Source organism: Thalassophryne amazonica, chromosome 8 (genome assembly GCF_902500255.1).
Source record: "Thalassophryne amazonica chromosome 8, fThaAma1.1, whole genome shotgun sequence".
In the NCBI taxonomy this organism is placed as follows: Eukaryota; Metazoa; Chordata; class Actinopteri; order Batrachoidiformes; family Batrachoididae; genus Thalassophryne; species Thalassophryne amazonica.
The window spans coordinates 76,262,506-76,275,263 of record NC_047110.1 but is presented as its reverse complement, the minus strand read 5'-3'; the positions used below and the strand labels follow the sequence as shown (position 1 = coordinate 76,275,263).

The window sequence follows — 12,758 nt, the reverse complement described above, 5'->3', positions numbered from 1 at the left end:
TGACGCGCGAAGCCTCCGCGCGGCTTTCCATGACAAAATCTCTTGTTAAAAGTTAAATCTGCCGGAAAATGGCTGATGTCCAGCTCTTGTGATAACCAGAGAAAGAGCACACGACGGTCTCGTATCCACAGAGCCATCAGCTTAGAAATGATCCAGTGGTTTGTGCCGCGTCGTCGCAGCTCTGAGCGCGGCGCACCGACCGTCCTTAAAGCAGTCCTGAAAGCTGTAGTAAAAGTCCTTATTCTCTGTGAAGCCCGTAAAATTTCCACCGAAGCCAGATAAATTTTTCGAATGGTTTCCAGGTGCCAGTCTAACAGCGTCTGAAAAAATTCTGATGGAAAAAAAGTCCTTTTCATTCCGCCATTTCCAGACAATGAAAATCCGACGAGGGGGCAGGACCACTCCTTCCCAAGGCGTGCTCACAGGCGAATGACGTCACCGACAGGCGTGGAAAAACTCACGCATGCGCACGAGGGTTCAAGCATGTCTGACGTAAAAACATATGAATGAAATCCATATAGTTCTTGAAAAAAATAAAAAGGTACGATACTTTATTGACAGACCTCGTATATATATATATATATATTTTTTTTTTGCTTGGTTGTGGGAGCAACAGCTCCAGCAGGAGACCCTAACCTTTACTTTCCTGTGCCACATTAACCACTTCTGACTGGGTGACCCTGAGGTGTTCCCTGGCCAGTGTGGAGATATAAACTCGCCACCTAGTCCTGGGTCTTCCCCGGGGACTCCTCCCAGCTGGACGTGCCTGGAACACCTCCCTAGGGATGCCCGAACCACCTCAGCTGGCTTTTTTCAACGCGAAGAAGCAGCGACTCTACTCTGAGCTCCTCACGAATGACTGAGCTTCTCACCCTATCTCTAAGGGAGTCCCCAGCTGCCCTCCTGAGAAAACCCATTTCAAGCGAAGATTGACCAATAGATCGAGAGCTTCGCCTTTTTGCTCAGCTCCCTTTACATCACAACAGTACAGCAGAAGAAATGCAACACCGTCCTTGTGGCGCCGATTCCCTGGCCAATCTCACGCTTGCTCAATTGTCCCCTCACTCGTGTACAGGACCCCAAGGTACTTGAACTCCTTCACTTGAGGCAAGACCTCATTCCCTACCTAGAGTAGGCAGTCCATCAGTTTCCTGCTGAGAACCATGGCCTCAGATTTAGAGGTGTTGATCCTCATCCCAGCCGCTTCACACTCGGCTGCGAACTGATCCAGTGAGTGTTGGAGGTCACAGGGCGGTGAAGCCAACACAACTACATCATCTACAAAAAGCAGTGATGAGACTCTAAGCCCACCAAACTGGAAACCCTCCTCCCCCTGACTACGCCTTGATATCCTGTCCATGAATATCACAAACAGAATTAGTGACAAGGCGGAGCCTTGGTGGAGGCCAACCACCACCGGAAACCAGTCCGACTTACTGCCGAGCACCTGAACACAGCTCTCACTTTGTGAGTACAGAGACTGGATGGTCCTGAGAAGGGACCCCCTCACTTCATATTCCCACAGCACCTCCCACAGTATCTCCTGGGATACCCGATCATACGCCTTCTCCAAGTCTACAAAACGCATGTAGACTGGATGAGCATACTCCCAGGCACCCTCCAGGATCCTTGTGAGAGTGAAGAGCTGGTCGGTTGGTGGTTGTGTGGTCGGATGTTCTACAGCCAGGACGGAACCCGCTTTGTTCCTCTTCAGTCTGAGGTTCAACTATCAGCTGAACCCTCCTTTCCAGCAGCCTTTAGTTGGCACACACTCTCTGGTCCCCTTTTTTAAACATGGGGACCACCAACCCAGTTTGCCACTCATCTGGCACTGTCTCAGACCTCCACCCAATGTTGAAGAGACGTCTCATCCAAGACACATCCAAAGCCTTCAGCATTTCTGGGTGGATCTCATAAACTCTTGGGGCTTTGTTTTACATAGTACAACCCCCATTCCAATGAAGTTGGGACGTTGTGTAAAATGTAAATAAAAACAGAATACAATGATTTGCAAATCCACTTCAACCTATATTCAATTGAATACACCACAAAGACAAGATATTTAATGTTCAAACTGATAAACTTCATTGTTTTTGTGCAAATATTTGCTCATTTTGAAATGGATGCCTGCAACACATTTCAAAAAAGTTGGGACGGGGCAACAAAAGACTGGGAAAGTTGATCAATGCTCAAAGAACATCTGTTTGGAAACAGGTGAGTGTCATGATTGGGTATAAAAGGAGCATCCCCAAAAGGCTCAGCCGTTCACAAGCAAAGAAAATTTCATTGCGTGCAGCCAGGATCGCCTGGTGTCTGTGGTAAATGAGATGTTAATGACGCGCTGTGACTTTTTAAACTTGTGGTGCAAAAACAGAGACCCAGTTGGGGGGGGGGGGGGGGGGGGGGGGGGGGGTGAGGCTCGGCTGACATTTGACAGAGCAAAGTGCCCAAGAGGGACTTTTCTTCAGCTACAACAAGGAATTATAGTGTTTTCAGACATAATTTTTTCAAAATCAGGAGGCTTTATGTGGACAATTTTTCTTTAGGATGCGATTATGAATCCACTAAAACGAACAAGTAAACACTTTATATTTACTTTGTGTGTGAATTTACGCAGCAGGAGGACTGCAGCTTTCAGCAAATCAGTGGACAGCATCAATTGACGTATTTCATCTTATGAGAAAGCCTGTAAAAATACATAAATTAGCTGCATCATTGTTTAAGCCACAGTGTTCAAAGCGTGTGAAAAAAGTAGCAGCTTATAGTCTGGAAACGGTAGTTATGCTCAATGAGTATCACACCCCATGGACAAGTTTGCATTTGAGCTTGATTGGATTTCTCCAAGACACTCTAAATGCTTATTGATGCATTTTTGTAACTTCTTGTAACTTTGTAACTATTAGAATGGCCTACGTAGTGGGCCACTCCTCTGAACCTGGTCTGCTTGAGGTTTCTTCCTCAAAAACCCCAGAGGTAGTGTTAATTTCGTCAGACGAGTTGAAATACATTCAACGACCATTTTTTTTTTCATGACGTAAACAAGACAATGACGACACTACATCAGTGTTCACTTATTTTTATTACAGAGATTAGAGCATGCCATAGGTATTAAAGGCACTGCGCTGCGGTGGTTTGAATCATATTTGTCTAATAGATTACAATTTGTTCATGTAAATGGGGAATCTTCTTCACAGACTAAAGTTAATTATGGAGTTCCACAAGGTTCTGTGCTAGGACCAATTTTATTCACTTTATATATGCTTCCCTTAGGCAGTATTATTAGACGGTATTGCTTAAATTTTCATTGTTACGCAGATGATACCCAGCTTTATCTATCCATGAAGCCAGAGGACACACACCAATTAGCTAAACTGCAGGATTGTCTTACAGACATAAAGACATGGATGACCTCTAATTTCCTGCTTTTAAACTCAGATAAAACTGAAGTTATTGTACTTGGCCCCACAAATCTTAGAAACATGGTGTCTAACCAGATCCTTACTCTGGATGGCATTACCCTGACCTCTAGTAATACTGTGAGAAATCTTGGAGTCATTTTTGATCAGGATATGTCATTCAAAGCGCATATTAAACAAATATGTAGGACTGCTTTTTTGCATTTACGCAATATCTCTAAAATCAGAAAGGTCTTGTCTCAGAGTGATGCTGAAAAACTAATTCATGCATTTATTTCCTCTAGGCTGGACTATTGTAATTCATTATTATCAGGTTGTCCTAAAAGTTCCCTAAAAAGCCTTCAGTTAATTCAAAATGCTGCAGCTAGAGTGCTGACGGGGACTAGAAGGAGAGAGCATATCTCACCCATATTGGCCTCTCTTCATTGGCTTCCTGTTAATTCTAGAATAGAATTTAAAATTCTTCTTCTTACTTATAAGGTTTTGAATAATCAGGTCCCATCTTATCTTAGGGACCTCGTAGTACCATATCACCCCAATAGAGCGCTTCGCTCTCAGACTGCAGGCTTACTTGTAGTTCCTAGGGTTTGTAAGAGTAGAATGGGAGGCAGAGCCTTCAGCTTTCAGGCTCCTCTCCTGTGGAACCAGCTCCCAATTCAGATCAGGGAGACAGACACCCTCTCTACTTTTAAGATTAGGCTTAAAACTTTCCTTTTTGCTAAAGCTTATAGTTAGGGCTGGATCAGGTGACCCTGAACCATCCCTTAGTTATGCTGCTATAGACGTAGACTGCTGGGGGGTTCCCATGATGCACTGTTTCTTTCTCTTTTTGCTCTGTATGCACCACTCTGCATTTAATCATTAGTGATCGATCTCTGCTCCCCTCCACAGCATATCTTTTTCCTGGTTCTCTCCCTCAGCCCCAACCAGTCCCAGCAGAAGACTGCCCCTCCCTGAGCCTGGTTCTGCTGGAGGTTTCTTCCTGTTAAAAGGGAGTTTTTCCTTCCCACTGTAGCCAAGTGCTTGCTCACAGGGGGTCGTTTTGACCGTTGGGGTTTTACATCATTATTGTATGGCCTTGCCTTACAATATAAAGCGCCTTGGGGCAACTGTTTGTTGTGATTTGGCGCTATATAAAAAAAAAATTGATTGATTGATTGATTGATTATTGTTGACAAATAAAAAAACATGAGTAAAATGTTTTGCATAAAAAAAATCTGCATTTTCATCTTTTGAATGTGTGGGACGTTCAAAAATCAGCTTTTACAGTACTGTCTCTGTTTTGTTGTTTTTGTCTTTCGTATGCAGGGGGAGGGAGATCATCCTGCCTGTTTGAGAATAGATCTGTAAAGGCCACTAGAGTGGACATCAGCTTTCAGAAAGTTAACTTTTTCTGACAAAGTAGGAACCTAAAAGCCAAAACGCTTGTGTTTTTAAGAAGACAACGGCAGAACTTGAACAGAATGTAATGCATTTTCACCAAATTTTTGCTGGAGGTCCCAAATGAGTGTACCTGTTCTTCTGTGCTTTAAATCTGTGCTATATTTTTTTTAGAAATTGCATAATTTGCTGTCACTTAGACTGAGATCTGGTTCATAAGAAGCTAAATCTCTTTTTTGTCCAGTTGGAGCGGGAGCTGCAGGTGTGTGAGAAGGAGAGTGGAGAGCTGCAGGAGTATGCCAACTCTGTTCTTCAGCAGATTGCAGACTACTGCCCTGATATCCTGGAGCAGGTGGTCAATGCCCTGGAGGAATCATGCTGACATTCATGACCTCAGACACAACACCGGCTGACCCGTCCTTTTCAGATAACATCCTACCTCCACCTGACCAAGCTCCTGGAAGAAAGCGAGGAAGCTCAGGTGGTGAGCGTGTCCACTGAGTGCTTTCCTGTCAGCATAATTATTAAGTTTGGGTTATTTATAAGGGCTGAAATCTGCTGTCAAATACACTATCAGTTTGCTCACTGCAGATTCTGGTTTAATGTCATCTGTGGCAGATGCATTGCATGCAAGGTGCGGCAGGAGAACTAACCTACATGTTTAATCACGTCACTGTTGCAGGCAACAGCATGGTGGGTATTGGCTGACAAAGCTGTGTGGCAATTCTGACAAATTTGTAATTTTGCATGTGTGAACTCACCAAATTTGAATTTTCTTGGAATATTCTTCAACTGCACAATATCCTTACACACCTATATGTCTGAAACTGGTATTCAGACAGACAAAGGATAACAGAGAAGTAGCACATTGTTTTGGAGCATACTGCCAGCCTACCTACACAGCTTCGTTCACAGCAGGAGTCGCTAGATCAAGCACAATTACCTCACCCATTTCTGTCTCAATCTTTTGACTCTGGTCACAAATTGTAATTAAAGTCTAATGGGAAAGAAGGGTTTTTCTTCTGCTCATGTGAGGCAGGAAAGCACTTGGCAAACAGGAAACAGAAGCAACCAAGGTCTCATTCACTGTAGTTATGCACCAGTATACAGTGTGGGCACTAAAGATGCACACAAGAATATGCACGCAGCATCGTACTGCAACATTTTTCAACATGGGTTCTGTTTTTAAATATTCTGGGGTCATCTTTTCACTCAGGACAAAAATTTATTTAATTGATGCATTACTAAATTAGAACACATACAGCATTACAGGCTAACTGACTATACAGTGTAATAGCACGGGGCAAGCCAAAAACACTCTCCTTAAATGAAAATGCCATTGGAAGCATCTGGTAACATGGAGAGATTCCCTCTGGAGATAAATGTGAAGAAAAAAGCCTTTATCATCATTGTACATACATAGCTACACCAAAACAAAATGTCCTCTGCATTTAACGCTTCCTAATTGCAGTTAGACACAATCCAAGCAATGGACAGCCAGAGTCTGGCGCCCAGGGACCAACTCCAGATGTAGAGACACTGCCTTGTTCAGGGGCAGAGAAAAGAACAGACCCTAAATAGGCATGTTTTGGATGTGTCCATGTGAACCTTCTTAAATGTAAAGAAACTTGTGAAAATGACTGATTGATTATACAGTTACAAACTTACCTTAGTCTATGAGCCGACCAGCTGTGCTGCTGTCCACTCAATCATTACGAGGGGCTTAGTGTTACAGAAAGATCCCGTCCTCAACCATCTACAGTTATGGGTTAGTGGGTAGCAGCACCACTAGAAGGCTAAAGGTGCCTTGACACTTGCACAAATTTGAACCCAACACTGGCACGCCAGTGAGTAAACTTGTAAAAGAAAATTTTGAAATGTTCAAAACTTCTGGCATGCATTAATTTTGTGAACTAGGTGTGAATATTGTGCAGCCTATTCAAAAACATTGTATGTCACTGCGAGTCAATGCGTCTCTTTACTGCAGTGCATCTGAATGATTATGACAAGATCCATCCATCCATCCATTTTCTTCCGCTTCATCCGAGGTCGGGTCGCAGGGGCCGCAGCTCAAGCAAAGCCACCCAGACCTCCCGATCCACACACACCTCCCCCAGCTCCTCCGGGGAATCCCGAGGTGTTCCCAAGCCAGCTGTGAGACATAGTCACTCCAGCATGTCCTGGGTGTTCCCTGGGGCCTCCTCCCGATGGGACGTGTCCGAAACACCTCTCCAGCGAGGTGTCCAGGGGGCATCTGAAAAAGATGCCCAAGCCACCTCAGCTGGCTCCTTTCGACATGGAGAAGCAGCGGCTTGACTCTGAGCTCCTCCCGAGTGACTGAGCTCCTCACCCTATCTCTAAGGGAGCTCCCAGCCACACTGCGGAGGAAACTCATCTCGGCCGCTTGTACTCGCGATCTTGTTCTTTCGGTCATGAGCCAAATCTCATGACCATAGGTGAGGGTCGGAACGTAGATCGATTGGTAAATTGAGAGCTTTGCCCCCCTGCTCAGCGCTCTCTTCACTACGACGATCCGATACAGTGACCACATCACTGCAGATGCTGCACCGATCCGTCTATCGATCTCACACTCCATCCGTCCCTCTCTCGTGAACAAGACCCTGAGATACTTAAACTCCTCCACTTGAGGCAAGGACACTCCACCGACCTGAAGAGGGCAAAGCACCTTTTTCCGGTTGAGAACCATGGCCTCGGATTTGGAGGTGTTGATTTTCATCCCGGACGCTTCACAATCGGCTGCAAACCGCTCCAGTGCACGCTGAAGATCCTGATTTGACGAAGCCAACAGAACCACATCATCCGCAAACAGCAGAGGCGAGACTCTGTGGTTCCCAAACTGGACCCCCTCTACACCCTGACTATGCCTAGAAATTCTGTCCATAATGGTAATGAACAGAACCGGTGACAAAGGGCAGCCCTGGCAGAGGCCAACGTGCACTGGACACAGGCTTGATTTACTACCGGCAATGCGAACCAAGCTCCTGCTGCGGTCGTACAGGGACCGGATAGCCCTTAGCAAAGGACCCCGTACTCCCGGACTCTCATCCTGGTCGCGGCACACTGGACCAGCTCTTATGAAGGGATGTTACATCTATAATAAACATAATTTTACATATACATTATCTAACGCAGTGGTCTCCAAACTATTCCAGAAAGGGCCGAGAGGGTGCAGGTTTTCTTTGCAGCCACTGACTTCAGCAGGTGATTTCACTGATTAACATCCTTTTGAACAGGTGGGATGAGTTCATCAGTGAAATCACCTGCTGGAGTCAGTGGCTGCAAAGAAAACTTGCACCCTCTCGGCCCTTTCTGGAATAGTTTGGTGACCACTGATCTAACACATAAGAAGGAATGAATGTGCAACTGTTTTACCAAGTCATTACAGTATAAATATTAGAAATAATGACCTTTTGAGATGATTCCAAATGTGTTCTTCACCGCACGTCACGCATGAGACAAGCTGCAGCTATATATAATTTCTCAGTGATTTTGGGAGCGATTAGAGATGGTTTCATCAGCCAACCAAATGCGTCATCAGCTATGAAATGATTATTTTATATAACAAGGCATCCAGCGGGATGCCTTGTTATATATTCGTATTGGCATGACGAATTGCGCAGCAGTGAAGGGATCAAATTCATGCAAGTGTCAACGTGCATTAAGGTAAGCTCCTAACTGTATAATTGATCATTTTAAAAAAAGTTTTTTTTACATTTAGTGAAGTAAACACACACACGTTTATCTCCTTCATCTCCATGCAACCAGACAATTCAAATGACATTTTTTTTTTTCCTGTTCAATGGTGACAAGAAGTGGTTTACTCTTTTTGTTAACCCTGTGCACTAACATTAATTAGCCAGTTAGCCCACAGCATTGTTTATGCTCTAAATCAATAATAATGTGCCAATTAATTAATTTTTCCCCAAGCCCAAAACATCTAAAAATAGAGCTTATGTTGAAAATGTCAGACTTCCCCATTAAAAATACAATCTGCACTGTTGACTCAGTGACTCTCTGATACCATAAGACAGGACTCTCGCTCCAACAGCCGAGGTCCAAGTCTTTGTGTGAACTTTTTGCATGTTCATGTCCCCCTGTAACTTTGAAAGTCAGCCATTTTAACATCAGTGTTAGGCTTAGGTTAAGATCATCTTTGATAATCAGATGCTGTGTGGAAATGTTCTTCGACAGCCTCTTGTTTGATCCCTATGTACCACCTCAAAATAGATGCCCGCTTGGTTCACTTTGCTTTGGCCTCTTTTGTGCATGTTAGGTATTTAGTTGATGCCCTCTTGATCTGTACAACTCAAAGAGCCTTGTGCGTATCCTTGGCGTGAGGGCTGTAGACGTGAATGTGCCAGGTTACCATAGGAAAACTGAGGGAAGGACCACTTTTAATCAAATTGCAAGATGTTCTCCAAATATTCCCCAAGCCAGCTTGGAAATGTGGAGGCGTCCTTTTAAAGAGAATTAGTGTTTAGATAGTATGTGGTCTGTGACTGAGTTATTAGCATGACAGGGGGATCCAGGTCTGACCTTTGACACATACCAAAGGTGAGCTTTTAGGTAACACTATGTGTGAGAGGGAGAGGGGCAAAAAAAAAACGGCAACAACAAGAAAACCCCCAAACCTTTATTCTTGTCAGTGTATTAATGCTTTGAACTTTTTTGCACACAGTCTTGTTTATGGGGTATGCAATGTTTCTTTTGCGAACGTTCTAGTGGCCTTGGAGCATGCACACAGAGATCAGTACTGGACCTACTGTGGGGATAGTTATTCCTCTGTACTATTGGTGCTAAGGCATGGTGTAAGAATTTCTGATCAGTTTCATCCAAAGTATCTATAGATGTTAAAGCCCACTTGAACTTGAGTTTGAAACAGAAAAATGCAAGCGATGGGCCCGTTTTTGTATCTTTCAGAAACTGGAGATGCCTCATTTATTGTAACTTCTGACACATTCAGGGCTGAGGTTTTTAATTACCAAGTGCATCTACATCTACAGGAAAAAGGGTTACTTTTCAGCACATTATGAATTTTTAGCTCAGTTTGTAAATAATGTGGTATTTAACGCGTACAGTGAATGAATAAAGGTAATTATGTGGAAGGTGTTGTGCATTCTTTAAAAAATATCTGAAAAGTTAAAAGCAGTGCAGTTGTCTTGTGTCTACTTTTGTCTTGGGGACAAAATTTGTGACAGTTCTGCCATACCTTGCGGAAAGTCATGTTCTATAGAGACATATAAAAATATAATACATATATAAAATGTTTACTGTATGGATATGCATTGAATGTTTGCACAGAATTTTGAGAAGCGAGTTTCTCTGAACAACATGAATGTTGAGTTTATGTCCTTGGAAAAAAGAGGAAGAAGTGTCAAAAAACAAATCTTTGTGTCAAATTAACGTGTGAAATGCAAGTTTTTCAAACAGTGACTGTGACGGGAGAGTACTTTTTGTTTTTAAATAAACGTTATATATTTTCACCGTATGGTGTTATAAATGTATTGTTCTGAGATTCTAGTGCTTGTTTTCTGACCTTTATGTCAGCGGTTTTGTTTTAATGGGAAGCTGTACCTGAAGGATAAAAATAGGTGTCCAACTAGGTCTCCTTTTGCTAACTAAAATGAAGCTGCCAAACAAACATTTATTCACTTCAGATTTTAAAAGTAGCACTGATGTACAAGGAGGAATTTGGATGCTTGTTTTTGTCACTCAGAGTGGAGGAGTAAATCTTCACCTTTAATCCCTCATTGCAAACCAGTATCCAAAAAAATAGCTTTTTCAAACAGTTTGGTTCCTTTATGTTGGCCTGTGTGTCGCCACCTTTGCCTTAATGTGTCATGTTTTCATTGACTTTTCATTGAGGAACACAGAGCTGATGAAGGGGCTTTTGTCAAGTTCATGATTTTTATTTAAAAAAAAAAAAATTGTGCATTTGTAAAATAAATACTGCCTTCTGTCTGTGTCAAGAATCAAACAGTGTAAAAAAAAAAAAAGAAGTAAAACAGATGTTTGAGTTATTTGGATTTTGTATGTATGTAAATAAATAAATTATAAGCCTGTTTTTTTTTTTGTTTTTTTTTTCCCCAGCCTTTTACTTTTCAGAAAGGACACCAGAGGACTTGTATTACTTTACTTAATTGAAACTCCACAGAAGCAACTATGGACAGTAGGATATGAGATTTCGAGAAATTGAAATAAAGTTGAGGGACATATTTCAAAGTTACATTTGGTCATTTTAGGCTCTTTTGCTGAAATTACATTTAAAGCTAGTGGTATAATTTTAGACTTGTTAAACTCAGCTGTGAAATCACTTTTTAATGGACTAATGAGATCAAACTATATTTATTCAAGCCAAAGTTTGCTTTTCTAGTCTGTCAAATGTGTCCCTCAAACTTGTTGAGACCCTCAGTGCTGACAAGAGTTTTCATCATGTCACTTCACTGTAATACAAAGTTATACATCTGCCTTAAAAACTACTATGTAACCTCCACCGACATCCACAGGAAAAATAGGTTGTGACCACCTGTTAATTTGAAAGAAAGCTTCAGTGATATTAATAGACTATTAATTAGTTGACTGCTATTCTAAAATATAAATTTGACAAAACATTTGAAGACATGTTCAGCTCTGGAAAACATGGATCAACATTCTTATTATTTGACATTTTATGAACCAAACATTGAGTAATCAGTCAATTTTCTCCATTAATTGCCGTAATGATCTATTAAAAACAAATCTCAATGGAATAATTTAAACAAAATTCTGTTTGGGTCTTCAAGGAATAGTGGGGAAATGCTTCATGCTGTCTGAATCCAAACAGACTTACATAATGTTTGCAGTAAACCTATGTTGAAGTACTAACAAAACCTCAGAATTCTAAAAAACCTCATCTGTTGCCAAAGATATACGCTCTAAGTACTCTTGTAGCTACCAACATGGTGCAATGTCTCAGGGGGATCAGAGTCTTCCACAAAGGTGCTTCAGGATGGACACTAGACTAATGCAAATCCAAATTACACATAAAGCTGACAAACTGAAACATAATTTCCATCTTTATTCATAAATATCACTACTGTATGAATATAAAAATCTTAAATTATTGCTTTTAAAATTCTTGACATGCCACCACTGAAAACTTCCCAATAAGTAAGGAGATATGCTCAGTTTAAAATACAGCATACAGCCTTGCCGGTTGCTAATTACAGTACTAAGTGAAGCTGTCAGTGGCATTCCAGTGTCCTCACATTTCATCCTACCAACTGAAACGTCCGACCAAGGCTTAGTGTACATGGGCACAAAAAATGTAATTTTTCAGCGGTCAGTACTGTTTTCCACCAGTTAATACTTGATTTCGAACAGTTGAATTTATTATTCTTCATAGTTTGTTTTTTCATTGCTACCTCTATTAGCACACTTGTGTAAGGATGCCGTTAGCTTGGAGGACCACAAGCGTTTCGTGTTGCCAATAAAATTCTGTTTAGAGTAATGCCTGCATACCAATTTTGCTGATTTTATGCCATTCGAAACAACACATACCAACTAAATGACCAAATTTTTAACTACCATAAGCCATTTGACAGATGTGTCTGTAAATTCAGCGTACGGTAGGGCATTTCGACAAGGTATGATGGTTTATCGGAACACTGGAACATCTGATGCGTAGTCATTTATTCAGGAATTTGAAATATAATCAACTATAAAGAAAGGAGTGACCCACCCACTTCAATCTGAAGTACAATTGTCAGCAATTTTCCATATTAAAAATAGTTTTAAAAAATTCACTGTAATTTAGCCTTTGTGTTAAGAGTTGAAATACCCAACTATTATGAGTTACATAAATACCAAACTGTTACGATGTGATTGATAAAAATATATGTAAGGTTGTGTTCAATCGTAGGCACTGCATTTGGTCAGTGAGGTAGCTAGACGGTAAAAAAT

General features: G+C 41.8%; 1 protein-coding gene across 8 annotated transcripts in view; it reads left to right on the top strand.

The window, feature by feature from the left end:
* Positions 1-6,192, top strand: part of LOC117515923 (ELKS/Rab6-interacting/CAST family member 1-like) — a 47,476-nt gene extending 41,284 nt beyond the window's left edge. For all 8 annotated transcript variants that reach the window (XM_034176705.1, XM_034176703.1, XM_034176704.1 and 5 more), the window contains one exon: positions 5,041-6,192. In XM_034176705.1, coding sequence (XP_034032596.1) covers positions 5,041-5,178 — 138 coding nt within the window. In that variant the 3' untranslated portion in view covers positions 5,179-6,192. The remainder of the gene's footprint in view (positions 1-5,040) is intronic.
* Positions 6,193-12,758: the final 6,566 nt, after the last annotated feature.